Source organism: Anoplopoma fimbria, chromosome 11, assembly GCF_027596085.1.
Source record: "Anoplopoma fimbria isolate UVic2021 breed Golden Eagle Sablefish chromosome 11, Afim_UVic_2022, whole genome shotgun sequence".
In the NCBI taxonomy this organism is placed as follows: domain Eukaryota; kingdom Metazoa; phylum Chordata; class Actinopteri; order Perciformes; family Anoplopomatidae; genus Anoplopoma; species Anoplopoma fimbria.
The window spans coordinates 17,580,921-17,607,953 of NC_072459.1; the positions used below are offsets into that span (position 1 = coordinate 17,580,921).

The 27,033-nt window shown below is 39.3% G+C and overlaps 2 protein-coding genes across 3 annotated transcripts; one reads left to right on the plus strand and one right to left on the minus strand.

Annotated features, from left to right (window-relative positions):
• Positions 1 to 240: 240 nt before the first annotated feature.
• On the plus strand, positions 241 to 10,280 carry tspan4b (tetraspanin 4b). The gene is made up of 8 exons (XM_054607616.1): positions 241 to 607; positions 3,453 to 3,522; positions 3,753 to 3,944; positions 4,027 to 4,101; positions 5,386 to 5,481; positions 5,862 to 5,975; positions 7,358 to 7,441; positions 7,856 to 10,280. Exons 2-8 carry the CDS (start codon positions 3,454 to 3,456, stop codon positions 7,922 to 7,924), a joined length of 699 nt encoding a protein of 232 aa, XP_054463591.1. The 5' UTR covers positions 241 to 607; position 3,453; the 3' UTR covers positions 7,925 to 10,280.
• Positions 10,281 to 10,445: 165 nt separating this feature from the next.
• On the minus strand, positions 10,446 to 25,500 carry bcl2l12 (BCL2 like 12). Of its 2 annotated transcripts, none has more exons than XM_054608060.1 (8): positions 25,350 to 25,500; positions 18,955 to 19,126; positions 17,728 to 17,932; positions 15,876 to 16,095; positions 15,509 to 15,613; positions 14,423 to 14,496; positions 13,799 to 14,062; positions 10,446 to 11,141 (listed from the first exon to the last, which is right to left on the minus strand). In XM_054608060.1, the coding sequence occupies exons 2-8, from the start codon at positions 19,122 to 19,124 to the stop codon at positions 11,100 to 11,102; spliced, it is 1,080 nt and encodes a 359-aa protein (XP_054464035.1). In that variant the 5' UTR covers positions 19,125 to 19,126; positions 25,350 to 25,500; the 3' UTR covers positions 10,446 to 11,099. The 2 variants fall into 2 exon arrangements, with proteins under 2 accessions (XP_054464035.1, XP_054464034.1); XM_054608059.1 differs by having other exon boundaries at positions 14,423 to 14,499.
• Positions 25,501 to 27,033: the final 1,533 nt, after the last annotated feature.

Genomic DNA, 27,033 nt, shown 5'->3' on the forward strand with positions numbered 1-27,033 from the left:
TACACACCGAGAGTCACAAATAATGTGTAGCAGTGTGCATACTTGTGTCAGTATGTCCAAGTTCAGCAATGTAGAGAACATCGCTGAGACACAGGACACAAGAGAATAACCCAACGTTTCTGGAACAAAAAGAAAAAAGTGGGATAAGTGGGGCAGGCTGAGGTTTGGAGGCTGAGTGGGAGGAGGGACAAGTAGCGGGACAACATTGGAAGGGGAGGAACACAGAGGGGGCCAGGCAACAACACACATCTGGAAATAATTTAGGACACAGAGAGAGAGAGAGAGACAGACAGACATAGTTCTGTTAAGAAAAGGAAACAAAAAGTAGCTTAAAACCTTCCAGGTGGAAATTTACATAAATTCAATATAAAGTTCTAAATCGTGGAAGAGGACAAGTCGATTTGGGGAAAGCGGGCGATCAACGTCTACCAGTGAAGAACAAAAGAGAGGAAGAGAAGAAAGGGAAGCTGGTTGAAAACCCTGGCTGCTTCAGGGACCAATGTGAAAGGGATCTGAAAAGGAAAACTACATAAAGATCAGAACCAGGGCTGAACGGAAAGGGAGAAAACAAAGAGAAGCGGGGCAAAGGACAGAATCTCACCTTCAGGTAAAGTCTACTGCTTATGAATTACAGTTATGCTTACACAATTACTTAATCTGGAAACCAGAAACTCCACTTTACTTAAGTACCATGTTTAAACCTGAGCATGTTTAAATGAATATACATTTTTTCCTAGTAATCACTGTATATGTTTAGTTTGCATGCGTTAAAATGGAACTATGTTTCCTGTGCAAAACATCTGTGCATCTCATTAGACACACTGGGCTGCTGGACATAATAATAATAATATAAATTGTAGTAATCATCATAATTATCACAATAATGCATTGAATGAGTTAAAAGGATTGTCCTCCAAACCAACCGTTTACTAGAAGATTTCTTTTGTAATTTTTTATGCTTTTTCATGTTGAATGACTCATTTCCAAGAAACTTATGAGCACATCTCTGGTATGGACTTGCATTTATATAGTGCCTCTCTAGTCTTCAGACCACTGAAAGCGCTGTGAAAACTACATTCATACACTAATGGCCTCCATACACGGTGCCACCTGCTTTTACAGTTGTACTGATCTGTTAACTGAACAAACTAATTAATTAGTAAAGGACAGCCCTACTGTTTACTTGTACCTGATGAAGACCTCTAGGCTTTTGGGGCCTAAAACACCCAAACATAAACCGTAGGGATAGCTGATGAAATACTGTGATGTGTTAGGATTACTGGTGTTTCATTAATCACTCTAGGTCTGAGGTTTTTAAAGTGGGAGGGGGGGCTCCAAACTATTCAGGGGAGAGAACGAATGGGAATGAAAAAATATGACATTAATTTTTACATTAGTGATAAGATCACATAGCACAGCCTAACTATGAGTGTAACCCTAACCCTAACCCTTTTATACTATTTTTCTACTTTCTCAGAGTCAGAAACTGATAAATCAATAAATCAGTCGGTACACAGCCAGTAATTGATTGATTACTTTTCCCCCAACACCTGCATTCAGGGAAGCATTTCTACCCTGCCTCTAATTGGTTAGTTCTCTTTGCCTTATTTGCAGTCTCAGACTTTGAAACCCTGCTGTAGGTCTCATCATGTCCTCTGACCTTTCACCTTTAGCAGTTGGTAAAAAGCATGCACTGACATGAAACAAACAAAAAAACAAGCTTTCCTCCTTGATTTATACAATCAATACAACATCCTAAATCATTCTGTGCCATACTTAACCACAGCAGCTCCTCGTCACTTTGCTTTGAGCAGGGTTTGTAAAAGATGTCTGACTCACTGGTTTGCTGTGGCCTTGGGAAATGCCTTCAGCAGTATAATTAGGTCTACTGAGGAGAGGAGGGAGCTTCCTTCCTGTCAGCAGTTTGACTTCCTGTGTGGGGTCAGTACTCAGTGTGAGGATCACTCAGTCAGTGACCAATCACACTTCCACTGTGAACAGGCTCACATATGCAGGGTTATGTTTCAAAACTATAAACCATTGAAAACATTAGAAAACAGCTCTTGATAGACAAAAGGTTTACATTTTTTATAGTCTGTTTAAAACAATAATCACATGAATTCACACACTGAAAGAGTTAGTCGCTGTAATTATTCCTCCTATACATAGTGACTTGACATAATTCATGATTAAAAATGAGACTGGTAATGGTAAATGGACTGCACTTGTATAGCTCTTTTCTAGTCCTATGACCACTCAAATCGCTTTAACACTACATGTCATAGTTCACCCATTCACACCCATTCATACACTGATGGCAGGAGCTACCATGTAAGGTGCCACCTGCACATCAGGACTAACTTACATCACACCTAACACAGATCGAAGCTCCAATCTTTTGATTGAAGATCCGATCTGCTCAGCAAGGAACACTGTCAGTGGAAACACTCACACACACATGTCAGAATAACATTATTGTACCCTTCCTGTCTCCACTACTCATATCTGCTTGAATTACTAACATAACAGTATCTTACAGTCCTTTGTTTTTATTTAAAAGATAAATGGACCAACCAGACACAACACAAATATAACATAAAGCTTCCATACTTTTCATTAAAGTATTTAAGGAATGTAGGCCACATACAGAATAAATAAAACTTCCTTTCAAAAATACAGTTAGATAAGATAAGATAAGATAATCCTTTATTAGTCCCGCAGCGGGGAAATTTGCAGGATTACAGCAGCATAGAGTAAAGTGCACACAAGAGACATAGTAAAAGAAAAACAAGATAAGAATAAAATGCAATAAAAAACAACTATTATAAATAAGCAATAAAAAACAGTAAAATCCACAATAATTGAAATATTATATGTACAGACAGAATAACTATTATAACTATAATTGCACGTTGAATTTGTATTGCACAGGTTTTTAGTGTCATGTGGTCTACTGGGAGCAGAGTTGGTTGTGTAGTCTGACAGCAGCAGGAAGGAAGGACCTGCGGTAAAAAACAGTAGAAAGAACCAACAACATTAAAATAAATACATGTTCATTGCAACCAGCATAGACAAAATCAAAAACCAAACCAAATCAAACTTTTAAGCTGTAAAGAGACACACTTGTGATTTTATGCTGTACAATTGAAATTGGATTGACTTGAAAACCTTTTATCATTCTTTTTTACAATACACATTTCCCATCTCCTTGGTGAAATGACTAGAAAGGCGCTCGAACACAGCCCTCTCACCTGTGGAACACCAGACACACCACAAAAAAGCCATAAAAATAAACTGTACATTGATTCCTCCATTATTTAACCATAGTTACTCAAATGAAGGCACAACAACTCAGTCGCCAGTCTAAGTTAGTGGTGACATGCAGTATTGTTTTATTGTTATTTTATAGTTATGTAATTATAGTTCTCTTCTGCTTCCCTCTTCTGTTGCAGGATGTCAGCGTCTCGGAGGTGTTTGTGCTGTGTCAAATATCTGATGTTTGTCTTTAACCTCATCTTCTGGGTTAGTATTGCTCAGTCCCAAGTTGCTGTCAAACATTTTTATTAATTTACACTTTCCATAAAGAGTTCACTTTGGTTCTGCTTGTTGCATGCTTCCGGAATGATTTAACAAAGAGTTCCACAGATGTGCCGAGTTAATCCCTTATATCACTCACACACACAATTTCCAGACAATGCATTGTGAGTACCGCTGCATTTTGACCCTGGCTTAACATTACGTTTCCTGAATAGCTAGGAGGATGCGGCTTGTTCGGCATCGGAGTCTGGCTGTCCTTCACGCAGGCAGAGTTTTCCTCTCTTCCCCTGTCCTTTCCATCCCTCTCAGCTGCCAACCTGCTGCTCGTCGCCGGTGGCATCACCATGGTGACTGGCTTCCTGGGTTGTCTCGGAGCCCTGAAAGAGCAGCGCTGCCTGTTGTTCATAGTAAGAGGTCCACATGATAGAGAAGTTGCAGATATTTTTTGGCTATGATGTCAGTCTCCAACTGCTCTACTCTGTTCTGCAGTTCTTTGTGATCCTTCTGCTCCTGGTCCTGACAGAGGTCACTCTAATGTTGGTTATACACATCTTCCATGACAAGGTAAGCTCACCATCTACCAATTTAATGTACACAGCAGTTCTTAAGCTTCCAACACACTCAACTTGTAACTGTCAATGTAGATCATAACATGTAAACAAGAACAAAACAAGCAATACAAAATAAACATCTTAATATCTTCTCTTTGCTAAGTCTTACTCAGATTAGGTACCAATGTTATTGAATAGATCAGACATCCCGTTGCAATGCAGCAGTTATCATTGTCAAATTCACTAACAAAGACCATGGCATGAGTAAGGAACTTGAGTAGTTTTAATTTGAGTGGTTGGAGGACGCTGAAAAGATTGGTTAATGGTGGAGTTCTGTGGGATGATTGGGGGTGGAGGAGAGGGATGGAAGAGGGCTGGTTGTTTGGAGATGAACGTGGCTGTCGTGATGTGGCTGGAGCGGGGGTCTCGACTCAGGGTGGGTCCACTTCTTACAGTCTATGTGTTGGAAATATATAAATAGCATAGGTCCGCACTGGTGATTGAGTTAATGAGACACAGGTGCTTGTATTAGTGGGGAGAGAAGCTGATCTTGTTCCTGAACCTTAGTTATAATAACTTCATTACGTTTTTGTCCATCTCTGCTGGACGAAAACAGAGAGCTCCTAATGATCAATCATTATATAATAAGTTCCTAACATACAACTGACAATAAACATAAATAAAATGACAGATACTAATGAAATCAGGGGGCCCATAGTGACGAGGACTTGGTGTGGCTTGTTGCATTTGATCTTAGCAATTTCCTTGTTGAGTACAATATAGGGGGTACATTTAATGAAATAGAAGCAGATGTGTTTTGTGAGATGAGCCAAAGACTTCAAAAACACAATGTTTTCTTTGTGCTTTACTATTTAGGAATCCTGAATGTTTTTCACTAAAGCCTCAGGTTAAATATCAGATGTGATATAAACAGCCTCTGGGTTTGGGTAGAGTGTTTATAACAATATGACCTCTATGGAATAGCTCATGTTCATCAAAAATTGTCACAAGCTTAATAAAATGAAGTAATGCGATATAGTCGTCAGAACTCCAGTTTAAAGATTTGTCTTGTGAGAATGGATGCAGCAAGCATCAAGACACAGCAAGCCCGTCTTCCCACTTGTTCCAGAGGCTCTTCTAGGCATAGCTAGTGATATTGTTCACGGACTGTGATGTAGGTAGTCCAGCAGCAGCTGTAGGCTGGTGACCTGTCCATGTTTACACTGCCTCGTGTGGGTAAAGATGATGGATGGATCATTTTAATGAATAACTGTTTCTTTCTTCCTCTTTTTGTAAGCTGGATTCCAAAGCACAAGGTGAATTAAAGGAAGGTATGAAGATTTATGAATCAGAACCTGAACTGAAAAAATCCTGGGACAACGTGCAGAAAATGGTGAGGACTCTAACAATCTTATGTTACATGAGGTTACAGTAGGACAAGCTGTGTAGGGTTACAGCATAAACACAGCAATGTATTTAATCAATGTATGTGTCAGGTATCTCTTGGTCACTAACAAAGTCTACAGGATGTATTGATCATTCTGATGGATTTTTCACTAACATTTTTCTTTTCCTTTATCACAACTAACAACAATAACCGTTTGTAGAACTTACCCGCTGGATTGTTTGGCCACTCAGTGGTTGTGATACTTTTGGGATTGTGTAACCTCCATCTCTGAGCCCACTTTTCAACACAGACCAGTCAGTAGTGTATGAGTTATGTAGTTGAGTGGTATTACTCTAATCTTTTTGTTCTACTGTCTCTCCTCCCAGTTCAAATGCTGTGGAGTAACTAATAAAACAGACTGGTATGATGTGCTGAATGGAACACTGCCCTCGTCCTGCTGCTCCGTTGGGACAGACCAGTGTGTTGACGGATGGAGTGAGGTTGGTCTGCTGCTCAGCTATAAAAAGAATTGTTTTTATTTTTGTCTGATTCTCTCAAATGAAAACGTAATGTGTTCCAGATGCATGAGTGTGTGCCCTGATGAATTCAAATCAAAGGAGACAGAAAAATTAAGCCACACATATATGTGACAGTAACTGGACACTGCATCCAGTATTTAATATCATGATTTACAATTATTTTAACTGTTATCCGCAACTTACCTTACCTTCCCTGTAATCATAGCACCTGAGGTACTGATTTATATGAACATCAGCCGGTCTGTTTGGCTCCTTATAGACAGATCTGGAAGTTACCGGTTGTAAGGATCTCATTTGTATCTAAATATGCACCCCTGAAACACAATATGAGCTTGTTTTGTAAATGCTTTTGGTTTTGCAGAAGTGGAGATTGATTATTTAATAGAATTTACTCACAAGACTTCTTAATATTTTTAATAACTCAAACAAGGTAGATTGTCATACAGTACTGACATGTATTCAGACCAAAAGCTGACTTAAAGGAGTAGTGGGTGGCTGAGGCTCAGGGGTACAGGGGGTGGTCCTCAAATCGGAAGATTGCTGGTTCAATCCCCAGCTCCTCCAGTTCACGTGTCGAAGTGTCCCTGGACTAGATACTGACCCCACACTGCTCCCAGTGACATCAGAGTGTGAGTGTGTGTAAAAGGATAAATGTTCCCATGTAGTGTTAAGCTCTTTGATTGGTTGGAAGACTAGAAAGGCGTTACATAAATGAAAGTCTATTTGAAAAATCTACACAACAGCATGCAGGAAAATGGCCAGAAGGTAATGATAACAATGTGATTTATAGTTAATGCATTCAGATATCAGAAATTTTATTTTGGGTCTTTATTCATTGTTTTGGTTATTGTTTGGTTATGATAGCGTTGTATATATGCTGAAATCCCAGAGCACAATAACATCACTACATCCCTGCCATCAGGGCAAGGAACACTAGCAGTCAGACAACGAGACGGGGTGGAAACAAGCCAACACTTTAAATGAACTAAAGATGTTTGTAACAGGATTAAAGTGTGTCTGCCCACTATGATAATGTTTACAACGGACAGCGTGAGGAGTCATTTTACTCCTCACTCCTTGGCTGACATGAGTGTTCCTTGTTGCTGTGTTTCCAAGTCTCAACATTTAACTTGTGTACAAAGCCAGTCTTGCTGATTATGGCCAGAACAAATAAGATGAAAGTTAACTGTAAAAACAATCATCTCTTAAATAGCTTCTTAGACTTCTTTAGCATTTTCTAGCAAATTGTTCTGCATAATCATTCTTCCCTTCTCTTGTCTCTACACTTGGTCTGTACTGACTGTATGTTCGAGCTGTCCTCACACTGTCTCTGTCCTCTGCAGCCGTGTTATCAGAAGGCCAGGCAGTGGCTGCTGGATAACATCCCCTCCGTCCTGGTGTTTGGCGTGTGTATCGGTGTTGTGCAGGTAATTATTTCCAATATGTAGTTGTCATTTATTTTATGCTGTTGGTTTAATCCCTCTCTGACCTCAGTGATTTTTGAGATGTAATCAGCTAGATTTACACACTTAATCCCTTAAAAGTTGACATTTTGGGTAAGTGTAAGCAGGACAGCAGAGAAGCACTCCAACTTCTCAATTAAATAAATGTGTAATGTAGATGGGTCTATCTATCTATCTATCTATCTATCTATCTATCTATCTATCTATCTATCTATCTATCTATCTATCTATCTATCTATCTATCTATCTATCTATCTATCTATCTATCTATCCCCCATACATATTGTATTGGTTGGACTGTTGATATGGCTGCTTAAAACAGGATCAAATTCAAATGAATTGAATTGTTATTGTTTAATTAAATTATTTCTCTCTCAGATCCTGGCCCTGGTGTTCTCCATGCTGATGTTCTGTCAAATTCTGTGTGCTGAGAAGGACTTGGACTGACTGCAGACCAGCTGTTCACTGGCCCCTGATGGGAAGGCGGAAGGCTCATCACAAACTCCTCTGGGATCTTAAGACACCCGCAAAACCTGATCCCAGCTTTCAAAACCCCAGACTCACCAGACTGAGGAGGCTTGGTTGTACCAGTCATGACATATAGTATAGAGACCATCATCACAGTTAAAGGTTGCATTATGTCAGATCAGTCAGGTTTCATTTTAACACTAGAATTTACAGGTCCCCAGACAAAACTAAAGACAGTGAAATAACCTTAATGCATTGCTCCTGGAGAGTAACCTGAGGGGAAACACTGGGTCCCCTGTCGTCTCACAAGAATATCTGTCTCTCCTTATTTAACAGCATTTAGTTTCCAGAGTTGCTTATTTTAGAATTTTTGTCATGTAAAGGAAATAATAGAGTGACATTATTAATTTTGCTTATCATATATCTGTTTAATGAAACAACATGAGATGCATTCTCTGACTCAGTAGGGCTGTTAGTCAACATTCATAGTTTCATTTTCTGGATTTCATTATCTGGACAAGAAGAAGGAGAAAAGAAAAAAAACATTTACATAGCACTTAGTTCACCTTGTTAAAAATGTCAAGCCTTGTGTTATTCCTAAACTATATGAGCACTTTGAACATTTGGTGAAGTCTAGTGACTTTGCGCCTTTACGGTGCTCTTATTTCAATCTACTTCATCTAATCATCACAGAAATATTTTTAAGATATTCCTATGCTAACTCTCTGTCATTCTTTATTGTCCTTATTTACCACACAAGTTTATCCACGCTTGTCTTTTTATTGGAACATATACTGTAACATTTTGTGTTCTAGCAAAAACAGTAAGATCATTTGCCATTTGTAAAGTTTTATTGAGACTGTTTGGTAATGTTCCATACAGATTTTTATTGCGTTTTTTTTGCCAACTCAGTGTGAGTTATGTAATGAAACCAAAGGGAGTTTTCAGTGTTAACAAGGAAGATAAAGAGAGATGTCAGAGGAAGGAAGTGATATTGGCAAAAGTCACACTTCCACACTCAACATTAGCAACAGCACACAGGTTATTTCTGGCCAACATACTGTACCACTAAGCTGTTCCAGCTACTAACAGGCCACAACTTGAGCTGTGACAACAAGCCTCACCTTTACCCTGAGGGCTCCACTATATACACTCACAATCAGCAGTATACTCCACTCTCATCTCTTCTTCCTCTACTCTCCATCTGACTTCTGCAGCTCAAATGACATACAATCCCTGCTCTTTATGTTTGTCAACCAATCAAATTGCCACCCTTTGACATTGGAACTCCTATCATATTAGCTTAAAAGTCTGAAACCAGCCATGTGTTTACCCTGCTGAAGAAGAATAGCAGCCAGTGCCTGAAAAAACTTAATTTACTTGTGCCACCAGCAGAAACTGTTAAAAATAAAGAGCCATACCGTTGCCTCTAAACCACTTACCATTAGCTTCGGAGGTGAGAAATAGTTACCTTGCATGGCAGCTAGAGTCTTGCGATGTCGTGGAATCATGTATTGCAGAAAAAGCCAATCTAGTCAGGCTTCAAGAAATGCTTTTATGACGGATAAGCCAGAGTACAGACCAATCAGCATCCTGTGAGGATCTACTGGCAGCTGGGGCGTGGCTTAGGTGTGTGTCTGAAGACAAGGAGAGGTGACTGTTACTTCTACAACAATGGCTGCTCCTGAAGAGGTTAGTGTAGCCGCTGCAATAGCATCAGTTACATCAGAGCTCTGGAGTATTTCTTCATTGAAAGAAGAGCAAAGATCAACACTGAAGGCTTTTCTCCATGGAAAAACAAGTGACAATGCCTGGCCTTTATCCAAACAGTTTCCAATGACGATTTCTCAGATTGTTCTGTGAAACAAACCATGTGGCGGATCAGGTTAGAGACATAGAATGTATATCAGCTTGAAAGAAAAATCAGAAAAAAAATTAAGTGATTTAAAGATGCCTATCCAAACATATTAACAGTTCTTAAAGAACATACATGTTATTTTAAAGACATTATATATGTTTATGAAATATATATATATTTGTCCTACAGTATGTTGCTTGAAATGTAGTGCACTTCTTTGAGGTAATGAAGCTATTCAAATGTAGAGTATACAGAGCATAATTATTAGTACAGGATAGGCCGGCAGAGAAACCAGAAATAAATCCTGTTTCAATTAAAGAGTCCGTTCCCACAGAAATTTTGATATTGGGCTTGTGTTTGATAAGATGATTGAACCCCAACCACAGCCTCAAGTCTGCCCTCCCAGCCCTGTTGTAAAATATCAATAAATGCTGCATTGATGAGTTGATGCTTTCTGTTCTTTATCTGATGACAAAGTGAAACTGTAAATAAAAATATAACTAAAAATAAAATATTTAAATAGCAAAAGAACAGTTTAATTCAGGCCTAGTAACAATGTCCTCTGACAGAGAGCAAATATAAAACACACAAAACATACTATGACATAAAAGCAAAATCATGATTTTATTTTTATTCTGGACAATACAAAACTTTTCAAATTTCCTCACATTGTTTAACTTTAGAAAACAGTAGAAAACAACAAGAAACAACTGTACATCTTTATAGCAAAAGACTGGTCAATGATTTTGCCAGTGATCAAATGATTTAGATAGTACTTCTAAAAATCAACAACAATAAAACATGAACATGGTGGTGTTTGTGTGAGGGAAGCTGCTGCAGGATTTGTTCTTGTCACAGCACTAACAACTCCTACTGGTTGATCCCTGTGCCTGGAGGCAGCACCCAACCTCGTGAAGCTGAGAGGGACCTGCATAAGGACAAGTGGAACTATCTCACTGAGATAACAGTTTATTCTCTACCAGATTAGAACAAAATAAAAGTTTGAAAGGCCTAAATCCTGTCCCAGAGGTATCTACAACCAAAAGTCAAAACAGGTCTTTTAATAAAATAATCTACAGCTTCTTCTTCTGACCATGTTAAAACAATAACCCCTTGTGAAAGTACTTTCTGGATCCTAGACTGATTAATCAAAGTGGCTTCTGGAAAATTGTCACAGTCCAGACGAGACTCTGTAGTAAAATCCATCGGCCTCTGTTCACTTTGACGTTATCATCCAGAGCTTGGTGTTAACCAGTGGTTGGTTGGAACAAAAAGACGCCTGGAATCTGTGAGACATCAGTCGTACTCTACTGGCTCCTCCAAATGTACCACATTCTCCTTAAAATGAAACAAAAGGATGTATGATAAGCATAAACAAAGACAAAAAAAGATCAAGATATATTCTGACTACTAACATACATCTCAAAACCCATGGTGATAAATGGATTATGTATGATGACATCAGATTATCTTATTTCACATTGTAGAGTGCTGTAGGGATGACAAATTCTTATTCCAGAAATTAGCATCACACTAGTTCCCTCGACATAAAGCCTATGGGACGTTTCCATGGGTTTTAACATTATTGCAGAAAATAAACTCTGTGACAAACAAATATTAAAGATACTTACACATTTTGTTCAGCAAGGTTATCTTCACAAATAAACACCCCTTTATGATTTTTCCAAGCGTAAACACAATCAGCACACGTTAAAAGCTAACGTTAGGCTATAAAGGAACAGTGTTGTGGTGTTCAGGGAACCTCAAGTGCAAAAATGTTGACTAATGTCTGGGTCTTAGGACTCATTCCTGTTGCACTCGCTTTTGTTCCCTCCATCTTTATGTATTAATCTCCTATTTATGCACATTACTGATTCTGCTTCTTCCCCGGAGTCCTTGTGCTTTCTCGCCTCGCAGGTTTCCATGAATCAGGTTTATATCTTGACTGTGATCGTGCCTCCTGCTGTGGCCCTGCTGACACCCACTGCTACTACCACTATTATTATTAGTCACATTACTATTATTATTCCCTGTACTACTACGCTTATTGGCTTTGCTTCTACCCTGGAGTCTTTGTGCTTTCTCGCCTCGCAGGATTCCATAAATTGTGGCTGTACCTGGACTGTGGTCGTGCCTCTTGCTGTGGCCCTGCTGACACCCACTGCTACTACCATTATTATTATTATTATTAGTCACATTAGTATTACTATTCCCTGTACCATTACGTTTATTGGCTTTGCTTCTACCCTGAAGCCCTTTTTGCTTTTTCGCCTCGCAGGTTTCCATGAATCGTTGTGGTACCTGGACCGTGGTCGTGCTTCCTGCTGTGACCCGGCTGACACCCACTGTTACTTTTATTATTATTATTATTATTAGTCACATTACTAATACTATTCCCTCAATCAATATTTTAATTCTACTATAGTCATGCTGCTTTTATTATAAGTAGTAGTATATAATTTTCTCTTTTGTTACTCTGCTTACTACTGTGATTATATGAATAATATATGTCATATACATTGAATGTGTTGTAACTGTTATGTTGTTCATTCTGTACACATGACATCTATTGCATTCTGTCCATCCTGGGAGAAGGATCCCTCCTCTATTGCTCTCCCATAGGTTTCTTCCTTTTTTTTCTCCCTGTTAAAGGGGTTTATTAGGGGAGTTTTTCCTGTGCCGATGTGAGGGTTCCGGGACAGAGGATGTCGCATGTGTACAGATTGTAAAGCCCTCTGAGTCAAATTGGTAATTTGTGATTTTGGGCTATACAAAATAAACTGGATTGAATTGAATTTTGTTCTTATGATAATTTCATGTTTATACTTTTCTACATTTGTGTGACTTTGACACTAGACGTAGGTCTCTTAATGTATCAAGGCCAAGCAGGTTCCTGTGGTTGGCTGGAGTGAGGCTATATGGATCCTCTGCATTAGTACAGAAAGAGTACTAGAATTTTATGTGAACAAAGACATTCCACACAACTCATCACCTATGCACTCCTTTACTGCATTTTGTGTTAAGGAACACCTGAATAAGAATCAACGATGAGACTTCATTGAATGATATTTTGATCCAAAATCAATGAATCGCCTCTTAGAAATTGTAAAGCCTCCAGTATTTCCTTAAATAATTCTTGGTTATTTTACAGTACGTATGTAATGTTCTTTAATACCATACATGACGCCATCGCCTTAATCTATTTACCAATGGATTATTTGTATGCCCGTCTCCACTCGTTACATGCAGTCTGTCTTTTTAAATAAACTTCCAACTGGGTTTACCTCGGTTATAAGTTTACTTGGATGGTTTAGGAAAACATCATGGTTTGGGGGGCTACGTGAAATAAGTAAGTTTATTTGGTAACAAACATTAGTTGTTAGTTAAAGACAAAATCATTTTGTAACAAAAATTTGGTAAAATAAGGCAAAGTCAAACTGTTTTCCAATGGGACAATGTGAAAGTCTTGTGTTTGTTTTACCCATCCATCCACCCCGACCTCCTGCCCTCACAAACTTTCTGGCTCTTTACTATTCCTCAGTTGCTCTGACTTTCTAATACTGGCACAGATGGGTTTACATTGGAGTTAGGTCAAAGCCTGGTGCGTCCCACACAGACGCTTAAGGGTGTCTCGGTGCGTCGCTATAAGACGCCGAAAGCACTGACCAAGCGTCGGTGTTTGACGAGTTGGGAGTGAGAACAGGTTGTGATCTGGTCTTCCAAATGGACCCCCAAGAACATCATTGGTACCGATCTACTGTGTATCATTTTTTAATTGAGCCTCTGCCTGCTAAACCACCGTTGTTACCGTCACCTATGCTTCAAGCCCTCCCTTACCTGGTAGGCTCTTAATGTGAAAATCATCCCACCCTTAGCGTCTTTCATGCAGGCCAGGGCAATTATTTGACATTTGGTCATTATGTGAATACTGGTCTCCTTAAGAGAGATCTTTAATGGAATGATGGAAGATAAAAATGTTTTGTTGGATCACTCACCCATCCTCCATGGCTCTTGATCCAGGGGGCAAAGCTCTCCATGTAACACTCTGCATAGCCTTGCATGCGCTGGGCTCCCGTGGCTGTAACTATCCGTCGTGAAACCTCCATGCTGACAGCCATGCGGCGCAGCGTTGGACTAGTCGTCGGCAGCTGGACCGGTGCCTCGGATACCAGGCTGCTGCTGAAAGTGTCTAGAAGCTTGGCAAACGATGCATAGGAAAGTCGGGCCAGGCTGGAGCGTAGGAAGGGGTCCGACTCAATCTGTCAAAAGATTGCATTATGTAGTGCAAATTTACACATCCTTGCAGATGAACATGCATGTGAGGACACTGCCTGTTAAACTTAGTTGTATATTCATCTGTCTTCATGTCTTGTGACTGTGTTTCTATCAAGTCTTACTCATGTGTACATTATCATGCTAGCTGGCAAAGTATTAACTGCTGAGCAACAAAACCCAACTATGTCCACTAATGTGTGAACACCACAGAGCAGCCAAAGTTAACTGCAGTTTACTGATGATACTTCAATTTGTAAGTCCAAAATCTCCTGAATTGAAAGTGTGCTCTCAATACAATGGATAATAATGCAGGTTTACACACTTTATGATGAACCACTTCCTACCTTAATGTTGATAGAATCTCCCTCCAGAGACAGCACCTGAGCGAGCTGCTGCACCATTGCCTCTTTCTCATGCACTGCTAAAGAAAAGATGCAACACCTTTACAGTCAAACTAGGTCCTGGTGCTCTCAGTTTGTGTCTAAACTCTTGGCTGGTTCGGACTATAAAAAGGTCCACTCCAGAGTCAGCCTGTGGCTACAGGGACCAGTGAGAAGACAAAATACAAACCAGGTAATTCAGTTTGGATAAAAGATCCTTGAGTGTATTCTGGCCACAGTAGTTATTTAGTTGGAAACACTGCCTCTTACTGGTGAGTAATTTATTATAAGCTTAGCTTTTAAGTAATGCAAGGAGCACATGTTTATCCACATCCACACACTGTGTTGTTATTGTCAAGGCCTAATCTGTAACTCTGAAACATATATTTAAATGTAGTTTTTTTGATTGTTCCTTTGGAAGGTGCTGAGGGTAGTAGAGAGTGAAACGGAAGTCAGAGCATCTTTAGTTTCTGTTCAGTTTCTAATGTTTGATGGCTCATCCTACACTCGGGCGTATAAAAAAGAATCCAATCAAATGAGGAGGGAGTTGTGGCACTGCTTGGTGGCCGGGCTCCGTTCATTCCATGTACTGCAGAGCAAAGCTTTTATTTCACCTCTCCCTCGTCCTCCTCCTGATCCAACAACAGGTGAGGAAGGTGTGTGGAGCCAACAGTCCTTTGCAGCTCTGTATCACTCTAAACTCAGTACCTGCTCTTCCTCTCTCCTCTCCATCACCTTCTCTTTCTTGTCCCTCAGTCTCCTCATCTTGTTCCTTAACTTTTCCGTTCCAAACACTGAGCTTTGATTGACGGAGTCTTTTCATTTCTGTCTGTCTCAGTGAAGAAAGTGAACACAGGCTCAACAGATATTCATGTGTGAATATTACCCACCTCTGCAATGATAACTATGAGTTCCCTGATATGGTTAAAACAACACAGCCACTCCTTCAATTATTTGTGTGTGTGTGTGTGTGTGTGTGTGTGTGTGTGTGTGTGTGTGTGTGTGTGTGTGTGTGTGTGTGTGTGTGTGTGTGTGTGTGTGTTTGATTACCTGGTGAGGGCTGGGCTAGGGGACTCAGTTTCTTTGTACTGGTAGACCTCTGGGCAATCTTTTCCAGCTTCTCTGCTACTTCATCATAAAGCTCAGGAGGGTGGTCTACAGCAACAAATCATAATTCTACGTGAAACAGTGAACTTGTAGTACTTTCTGCTGTAGTCACAACCATAACTGTGCTGTGTGTATGTTGACAGTCTCACTACATTAACAGACTGACTGGGTTAGAGGTACAAATTATTATAATGTGTAGATTTACAGCATAAAAAAATCACCATTTACATTTTAACTTAGGCTTAGCAGCAAATAAATGAACTGTAGCTCCAGTTGAAGCTGGTTGGGTTATTGTGATGGAGGAGCTTACTGGGAGAGATGAGGACCGGGGGAGGCTCTACGTCCTTGGCGATTGGCAATGTACAAGGCCTCTGAGGAAGAGTTTCACGGCCCTCTTTTTCCTGTTTATCTAACTTTCCCCTGAAGAACTTGGAGAGCTTTTTTCTTAACTTCTTTTGGTTGATCTTCTTCGGGTGTTTCTTCTCGCTCTCCTCTTCTTCTGATGTAGAGGAAGGGAGTTTGACACCATCCTGTGGAAACAGGTTCTCCTGCTCAATATCAACAGTGTTGGGATTCTGATTTGGCTCTAATCTCTTCCCAGTTATCTGGAAAAACTCAGTTTTAATATCATACTGATATTGCATGAGATATATACTCTGTATAAAATGCAATACATTAGATAATATACATCAGGTCATTAAGTATGAATACAATACTGATAGAGAGATTTATGTCTGACTTTAAGAATAGTTTTAAATGTTCTAGAGTGTAAAGTATGTTACAATAGATGTAGGAATATTATACAGAACCTGTATTGATAAAGAACTAGTACAGCAGGAAAATGTTTCTTACTGCATACTGCTTACCTCATGTAGTCCTATATAAACCCATATTATATCATGGTCCTGATCTATAACAGATTGCTGTTTGCTCACCATTCAATTTCCAAATTTTGATTTGTAAATATCAAATATGTTGAAAATAATTTTCCTGAGAATGACAAGCAGTGACTGGCTCAGAGGGCATGTATCAACTTTGCCCGACCCAGACTGGAACAGATCCGGTCCAGCTTGTCATGCCCAAATCATATTTAGAATCAGTCACACATTGTAATGGATGCCATTTAGTCCGGCATGATTTAAGACTGCATGATTTTTCCCTCTAATCTAACAGTTCTCAATTGACTTTGTCTTGAACATATCTAATTGTTTTGCTGAATTACCATAAACAACGAGAGGTAATAGGCCACTTTGAGCTGTTCCTCAACAAACATGACTAAACTGACTGCTAGGTCATGGGATCACTTACATCAAAAAGTTGGATCCCCCCAGGTCATGAATGTGATAAAGAAATTCCATCATCTGCTCAATTGGAGCATACAGGCTAACATTTTGGTGTAATCCCATCAGACCAGACAGTGGCAAAGCAAAACATGCTAGTTATCTGGAAACAGGCATGATCTAGCCACAACCTCCCTCCAAGGACATGCTGCCAGCAACCTAGTCACTAATCAGACAAAATGAACACTTTGTTTAAGTGACATCAACTCACGACTGACTATAGACCATGCCTCTTTTTTCAAGCCGTTTATACTTAACAGATAGGGACTATATAATAGTGGAGGATGTGACAACGCTAATATGATAGTCTTCTATGCTACACTCTTCAGCTCTCTGTTCCCTCAAAAGTCAGTGATGTCAAGATGGTTTGCTATTGGTCAACTGTCAAAGTTTACCAAAGCTGGACTCATTCGCGCTGATGTACCACACCTCAGCAAGTGAATTTACTAATCACTGTAAGTCCATTGGTATTTATTGATTGTGCTATGCTGGTTTAACTGGGCCTTTAGGGGGTGAAGAGGACTGCACATGGATTGTCTGAATGGACAGGGTTCACACTCTGGGGAGTGTTCAATAAATATCAGTTTGTAAAGAAGTAGAAATTCATGCACTGGAGAAAAAGTTTGAGTTTCACTTAAACCATTAATATACAAACAAAACATGTACACCTGGTCAGTAGTTGGACAGAGACTGAAAGGCAGATGGACCAACCTAACAGTATCATCAAGCCCGAGCACTAGAGAGCTTCAATCCTTAATCAACAATCAAAATGTGACTTGTTTGATCAGTGTATAGTGCCTGATAAAATGAACATGTCCTTACTTCTGTTTGATCTCTGAGGTGTGACACTCTTGTCTTACTGTCTCTGTCCAATGAGCCTTTAGGGTCCTGGGCAGGACGATGTATGCTGCTCTGACGGGGCAGCTGCTTTATCAAGTCCATGAATCCAGGCTTCTTCTCATCTGCTGAATAGACGTCTTCAGCTTGAGAATCCCGGCCATCCTTTGCATTTGGTTGTGGCTTGGAGCTAGCATGGGAAGGATGAGTCTGGTGAACAACAGGGCTGGTAGAAGATAGCTTCCATTCAGGGTGCTACAAAATGATCCATGGTGCATCTTAATGGAGGTCAGGTTCTGATTTACTGTCACTTGTCTTACTGTGGTAGCACACTCAAAGTAATACAAAATAAATCAGATCTTAATGTTCGGAGTCCCCATATATGTGTATTCGACGACAAACTCTCCAAACAGTGAGTCATAGTCACATTAAGTGACATTACACTGGAAATAAAACTAAAAGTGTGTATTTGTGTACATGTAAAAGGTCCGTAGAGTGTAAAACCTGAAATCTACGCCTAAAAGGAGTTACCCTCCCCCTCAGAAGCTCCTGAGCTGCCTGAAATGGCTCCATTGAATTATCTCCTTCACTTCCGTAACTTTATGAGGTCATAATGTTGCAGAAGTGGCGTAAAACTCCTTCCGGCTAGTTTGGCCCTCAAACAACAAAAGAGAGAGACGGAGCTGAAGCTCTGGAGGAAGAGTTTTTTGAAATTTGAAATGTTGAACAATCACAACAGAGTGGGCTAGCTGACCAATCAGAGCAGACTTTGCTTTCTGGAGGGAGGAGCAAATGCTACAACGGAGCATTTCAGAGAGAGGGTGAGAAGAGGTTGAGAAAAGCCAGGATGAGAAAACAAGGAGGATTATAAGCATTAACGCATAAAAACATGTTGTAACTGTAACTTGAGATAAAAATATGCATCCGGAAAATAGCATAATAGGGCCTGTTTAAGTTTAATGTACACAGCATCCGGCACCTCCTGCTCTCTGCACTGGATGTGTAACTACCAAACAAATGGAAAACTTGTAGATTCACATGGTAAAGGAGGTAATAAAATAATGTAGCTGAGATTACAAATTATTTGGATCATTTTTTGACAATCTTATCCTGTCTGAGATTAAAGGAGTTGAGTGTGTGTTGAGAACAGTGACACAAAAAAAACCAAGCATGAACACAACAGCAGAAGCCCAGAGGTTTGAGCTACATTACCTGCACTTGTCGTGCTCTCTGTAGGCCCCTCCGACTGGGCCAGGCCTCTCTTTCAGGGAGGTGGAGAGGGCTCGATGGCAGAAAGCTTGGAGCACTAGACGAGTCTCAGCCTTGACCTCCACCAGAGAGATGGAGGAGACAGAGGAAGAGCGGCCTGCAGACTCTGACATATCTAACAAAGTGAAACAAAATATAATTTTATTATTCTGTTATTTAAGTGAGAGCTGTCCTCAAAATACAGAATATGATGAGTCTGTTGTACTAGCATTAGTTTTAAACAGAACAAGTCATGTTTTGTGTTCTATATTACATAATGCAGTTTGTACTATATGCTCTCCTACTCTACAGTTTTTTTTGTAAGCATACAAGAAAAAACAAGATATCTATGTATTTTGCCATTTTGAACTGACAGGAAAAAGACTACTGAACAGGTCAACCAAACAGCGACACTGACAATTAAACTTAACAAATATACAAAAAAAATGTTTTTCCAAAGAGTCAATAGTTATTTTTGTTTTCTGAGAGAGAACAAGTATTTTAAAAGCAGATTATTTAGTCAGATGACCTCATGCTCAAAATCACAGTCAGATTTTACGTATCGAATGATGGATGTGGATGACTTGGGGTCATAGGTTTTACAATACTTAAATAAATTAAACCTATGTGCAGTGTGTTTAGTAAGAAATGAAAGTCATTTATTCCAATTATTGAAAAATACGTAGTCCCCAGAGGATGTATTCTACTGACTTTGGACTCAAGTGCCACTGTGAGGTCACATATGGGGATCAGAGTAAAATCTCTCAATAAATATTAAAGAGTATGTCATGAAATTTGGGACACATACTAATTATCCACAAGATGAATAGTAACTAATTTCATGGTAATCCCATAGACTGTATATAAGAAGTGTTCAAAGCATAACACACATTGTGGGAAAACTGATGGCAATGCTCTGAGACTCTGGACCACGAGTCCAGTATGACAGGTGAGGGAAAGAAGGAAGTGGAGCTGTCCTGTGCTAACAAACAGAATATGAAATAGCAGTTGCTAAATAAAGAAAAGGCTGAGTTTATGGTCATTGTCTTTGAAACACAGTGCTTATAATTTGTCTAAAGAAATAAAAACAGGTAGTGAGCCAACAAAATCAAAAACATGGAGGTCTCAAGGAAGAAGACGGATCAAAGATCCAGTAACAGATAATACAAGACAGGTCCTGTAGTGCAGCTTCGAGTGGCAGCGTTGAAATGTGTGTAGAAACTTCTCTGGTGTGTATAACTCTACATCTTCGCCAGGAAAAATAGTTGGCATTGTATGTTTCTGCAAACCACGGATACATTGGGGAATACCTCTTTCCATTTAGGCACAACAAGTGATGATAACTAAAAGTTCCATGGTATAAAAACGAGTATAGCAAGTGAGAGAAACATCACAGGCAGTGGGTGGATGGGTTAACCAAACACAGGACTTTCACCCAGCAAACTGATGTTCATGTTACTTGTGACCCCAAAAGAAGACGCTGATTTTATGCTTGTTAGATGAAGTTGTTTCTTTTGTAACTTAAGTCCTGTTGTTGTTATTTATTTAAGGAAGTTAGGTTGTTACATTGTTACATTCGTGGTTTGCAGAAATGTATAACGCCAATATAGCTTTTACTTGGCTGCCAGTGGAGTTATACACCATTTTCATGAATTTAGAATGAGTTAAACAAATAAAATCAAGGACCTTGTCAGTTGTAGCTCAGTCTCTGCTCTGTACACTCTTGTGCCCGGTGCATCCAGTTGTGCCCGGTCATGAGTACTATAAGGCACTGGTGTCACATTCATTTTGGGTTCCTGCTCATTTGAGCATTCCAGGTAATGAGAATGAGGATAAACCTGCCAAACAAGTTGCTAAAAAAAGAAACCAAGACATCTATATTCAACTTTACAATCAAGGACAGGGCATTGTATGGAAGCGATCCAAGAAAGAGTGGCAGCAGGCAGCACTGGGATCAGTTGATAAGGAGATGACATTTACATTCAGTTCAAAATAGAGTGGCTGGGGAATAAAGACAGCAGGTCAATTAAGAGAGGACACACTACTCTGAATGGGATTTAAGCGTCACAATATAGGGCTGCATCCAACCAGTGAAGAAGAAGAAGGAGGAAGAGGTTACGGGACCGGGACGGGAACCGGTCGGCGGGAGAGGACCACAACCACCAGGAAATACCAACATGACTGTGTTCTCTTTAATATAGTTCACTTTTACATAGTTTCTCTTTCATAACTCATGTAAACATAATGCAGTTTGTACTATATGCTCTCCTACTCTACAGTTATTTTTGTAAGCATACAAGAAAAAACAAGATATCTATGTATTTTGCCATTTTGAACTGACAGGAAAAAGACTACTGAACAGGTCAACCAAACAGCGACACTGACAATTAAACTTAACAAATATACAAAAAAAATGTTTTTCCAAAGAGTCAATAGTTATTTTTGTTTTCTGAGAGAGAACAAGTATTTTAAAAGCAGATTATTTAGTCAGATGACCTCATGCTCAAAATCACAGTCAGATTTTACGTATCGAATGATGGATGTGGATGACTTGGGGTCATAGGTTTTACAATACTTAAATAAATTAAACCGATGTGCAGTGTGTTTAGTAAGAAATGAAAGTCATTTATTCCAATTATTGAAAAATACGTAGTCCCCAGAGGATGTATTCTACTGACTTTGGACTCAAGTGCCACTGTGAGGTCACATATGGGGATCAGAGTAAAATCTCTCAATAAATATTAAAGAGTATGTCATGAAATTTGGTACACATACTAATTATCCACAAGATGAATAGTAACTAATTTCATGGTAATCCCATAGACTGTATATAAGAAGTGTTCAAAGCATAACACACATTGTGGGAAAACTGATGGCAATGCTCTGAGACTCTGGACCACGAGTCCAGTATGACAGGTGAGGGAAAGAAGGAAGTGGAGCTGTCCTGTGCTAACAAACAGAATATGAAATAGCAGTTGCTAAATAAAGAAAAGGCTGAGTTTATGGTCATTGTCTTTGAAACACAGTGCTTATAATTTGTCTAAAGAAATAAAAACAGGTAGTGAGCCAACAAAATCAAAAACATGGAGGTCTCAAGGAAGAAGACGGATCAAAGATCCAGTAACAGATAATACAAGACAGGTCCTGTAGTGCAGCTTCGAGTGGCAGCGTTGAAATGTGTGTAGAAACTTCTCTGGTGTGTATAACTCTACATCTTCGCCAGGAAAGATAGTTGGCATTGTATGTTTCTGCAAACCACGGATACATTGGCGGATACCTTTTTCCATTTAGGCACAACAAGTGATGATAACTAAAAGTTCCATGGTATAAAAACGAGTATAGCAAGTGAGAGAAACATCACAGGCAGTGGGTGGATGGGTTAACCAAACACAGGACTTTCACCCAGCAAACTGATGTTCATGTTACTTGTGACCCCAAAAGAAGACGCTGATTTTATGCTTGTTAGATGAAGTTGTTTCTTTTGTAACTTAAGTCCTGTTGTTGTTATTTATTTAAGGAAGTTAGGTTGTTACATTGTTACATTCGTGGTTTGCAGAAATGTATAACGCCAATATAGCTTTTACTTGGCTGCCAGTGGAGTTATACACCATTTTCATAAATTTAGAATGAGTTAAACAAATAAAATCAAGGACCTTGTCAGTTGTAGCTCAGTCTCTGCTCTGTACACTCTTGTGCCCGGTGCATCCAGTTGTGCCCGGTCATGAGTACTATAAGGCACTGGTGTCACATTCATTTTGGGTTCCTGCTCATTTGAGCATTCCAGGTAATGAGAATGAGGATAAACCTGCCAAACAAGTTGCTAAAAAAAGAAACCAAGACATCTATTTCAACTTTACAATCAAGGACAGGGCATTGTATGGAAGCGATCCAAGAAAGAGTGGCAGCAGGCAGCACTGGGATCAGTTGATAAGGAGATGACATTTACATTCAGTTCAAAATAGAGTGGCTGGGGAATAAAGACAGCAGGTCAATTAAGAGAGGACACACTACTCTGAATGGGATTTAAGCGTCACAATATAGGGCTGCATCCAACCAGTGAAGAAGAAGAAGGAGGAAGAGGTTACGGGACCGGGACGGGAACCGGTCGGCGGGAGAGGACCACAACCACCAGGAAATACCAACATGACTGTGTTCTCTTTAATATAGTTCACTTTTACATAGTTTCTCTTTCATAACTCATGTAAACATAATGCAGTTTGTACTATATGCTCTCCTACTCTACAGTTATTTTTGTAAGCATACAAGAAAAAACAAGATATCTATGTATTTTGCCATTTTGAACTGACAGGAAAAAGACTACTGAACAGGTCAACCAAACAGCGACACTGACAATTAAACTTAACAAATATACAAAAAAAATGTTTTTCCAAAGAGTCAATAGTTATTTTTGTTTTCTGAGAGAGAACAAGTATTTTAAAAGCAGATTATTTAGTCAGGTGACCTCATGCTCAAAATCACAGTCAGATTTTACGTATCGAATGATGGATGTGGATGACTTGGGGTCATAGGTTTTACAATACTTAAATAAATTAAACCTATGTGCAGTGTGTTTAGTAAGAAATGAAAGTCATTTATTCCAATTATTGAAAAATACGTAGTCCCCAGAGGATGTATTCTACTGACTTTGGACTCAAGTGCCACTGTGAGGTCACATATGGGGATCAGAGTAAAATCTCTCAATAAATATTAAAGAGTATGTCATGAAATTTGGGACACATACTAATTATCCACAAGATGAATAGTAACTAATTTCATGGTAATCCCATAGACTGTATATAAGAAGTGTTCAAAGCATAACACACATTGTGGGAAAACTGATGGCAATGCTCTGAGACTCTGGACCACGAGTCCAGTATGACAGGTGAGGGAAAGAAGGAAGTGGAGCTGTCCTGTGCTAACAAACAGAATATGAAATAGCAGTTGCTAAATAAAGAAAAGGCTGAGTTTATGGTCATTGTCTTTGAAACACAGTGCTTATAATTTGTCTAAAGAAATAAAAACAGGTAGTGAGCCAACAAAATCAAAAACATGGAGGTCTCAAGGAAGAAGACGGATCAAAGATCCAGTAACAGATAATACAAGACAGGTCCTGTAGTGCAGCTTCGAGTGGCAGCGTTGAAATGTGTGTAGAAACTTCTCTGGTGTGTATAACTCTACATCTTCGCCAGGAAAAATAGTTGGCATTGTATGTTTCTGCAAACCACGGATACATTGGCGGATACCTTTTTCCATTTAGGCACAACAAGTGATGATAACTAAAAGTTCCATGGTATAAAAACGAGTATAGCAAGTGAGAGAAACATCACAGGCAGTGGGTGGATGGGTTAACCAAACACAGGACTTTCACCCAGCAAACTGATGTTCATGTTACTTGTGACCCCAAAAGAAGACGCTGATTTTATGCTTGTTAGATGAAGTTGTTTCTTTTGTAACTTAAGTCCTGTTGTTGTTATTTATTTAAGGAAGTTAGGTTGTTACATTGTTACATTCGTGGTTTGCAGAAATGTATAACGCCAATATAGCTTTTACTTGGCTGCCAGTGGAGTTATACACCATTTTCATAAATTTAGAATGAGTGAAACAAATAAAATCAAGGACCTTGTCAGTTGTAGCTCAGTCTCTGCTCTGTACACTCTTGTGCCCGGTGCATCCAGTTGTGCCCGGTCATGAGTACTATAAGGCACTGGTGTCACATTCATTTTGGGTTCCTGCTCATTTGAGCATTCCAGGTAATGAGAATGAGGATAAACCTGCCAAACAAGTTGCTAAAAAAGAAACCAAGACACCTATATTCAACTTTACAATCAAGAAAGAGTGGCAGCAGGCAGCACTGGGATCAGTTGATAAGGAGATGACATTTACATTCAGTTCAAAATAGAGTGGCTGGGGAATAAAGACAGCAGGTCGATTAAGAGAGGACACACTACTCTGAATGGGATTTAAGCGTCACAATATAGGGCTGCATCCAACCAGTGAAGAAGAAGAAGAAGAAGGAGGAAGAGGTTACGGGACCGGGACGGGAACCGGTCGGCGGGAGAGGACCACAACCACCAGGAAATACCAACATGACTGTGTTCTCTTTAATATAGTTCACTTTTACATAGTTCTTTTTCATAACTCATGTAAACAGTATTCTACTCAGTACAGACTAATAAAGACCACCGACAGCGTAAACGAAGGCTGCCATGATTCTCTGGAGGGATTCGTTTTGGAAGACAACACTCTTACACCTTCACGGAAAGAGTTTATGTTGAGTTCACAAAAACACGTCAGTGACTTTTATGAGCTCATCAAATAAAGGACAGACGGAGGTCAACCCAAATAAAACCTATTCGTACCTTTGTTTGTGTGTTTCTGCGAGTTTCGAGCAGACCACCGCTGTCTTCTGTCCAGTCTGTGTGCGCAGCTACACGGTCCTGTGCGGTATCACCGGCGCGGGGAGGGGCGTCACACCGAAACCCAGTCCTCTCAGGGAACATGTGATTCATAATTTAGCATAAGAGTATTAAGAGAGTAGGACTATGAAGAGAAGAAAATTAAAAGACATATTATAAATGGCGTTGGCCTTTCAATTATTTCTGTCTCTTGTTTAGTTTTTCAGTTTTGTTTAAAACCCCCATAAAACCAGGATGCACTCTTCAGATTCGTTTGACTTATTTTAAGGCTTTTTATACGTTTGAAAACCCAACCTTATGGTTACTAAACCAAATCAATAAAAACAAACTACGCTACATGACATTCACACATTGTTGCTATAGTGAATATGCTACAATGCCTGGTGTAGTTGAAATAACGCTCCACCAGGTGTTCCTCTAGGCTTAAATGTCCGTGTTGTTGGCCGTTCTCAGGTAGGAATGAATGCTAAAATGAGATTCCGATTTCTTACTGACACCTGATTTTATCTTGAAGAGAGCTTAGATTTTTTTTAATAATTGATTTTATGTAAAAAAAAAAAAAAAAAAAAAAAACAATTGGGGTTAACATGATCCCGTTAGATGGAGTGATTTGAGGCTGATTAAGATAAATCATGCCCTTTAATATCAAGTATTTGTTTCAACGGATGCAAAAGGAATGGCATATACTTTATATGTAAATATCAGAACAGCATGTGCAGATGTGATGAAAGCCTGTCTACCTCCTTGATGTCTGTAGAGTGGCACATGCACGTAGTTTCACAGTGAGTGAGATATATAAACAGAACCATGCTTTGTACTGGGAATGTATCTACAAATGTGCCTTTATTACATAAAGAGATTTCATATTTAACTGTGTCAGAGTATTATGCATTAGGGCCCTGTTGCCAGATGCACTTCAACTTTATTATTATCATCATAAAGGCTTACAGTTAGATCATTAGATCACAGAATGACCAATCATCAAACAATTTCAAATAAAAAGGCCATAGAAGTGCAGAGCAAAGTAAGTCAAAGTGCACTTGATCATGTCTATGTGGACCATTACAGCCTGTCAGTGGGTACAGAAATATGTGTTCAGACTCCTTATGGAGGATCTAATCAGGACTTAATGTGATGAAGCTTGGCTTGATACACCAGCGGAGCTTTTATTTGTCAGTATCAAACCAAGCAGCACATCAAGTGTATGTTTTGTAACTTAAAATGTTTTGAAAAAACATAACATAAACCATGCAAACTTAGAAATAACTTTCCATAGCTTTGACTGAATTTCACTGTCTTAGGTCTGAAATTGTGACTTTGTGAAATCAGGTGCATTATAAAGTTGATGTTTTATCTGCTCATTGAGTTTCCATTACATGTATTCTAAACTATTTCCAATAATATGTGGCATTAAAGTTTTCATATTTACACTAAATTCAAGACAAGAACAAGTATAAACACAATACATTAGAATTGTAGTAGGATCAATTTACTTTTGGATGCAATAAGGAAAGCATTGAATATCCCTATGCCCTTTTTCTCATTCTTAACATTATGTCACGTACTACCACGCACCAATCAGCATCAACAAACTGATTCAGAATCTGACAGACAGACATTTGCCTAT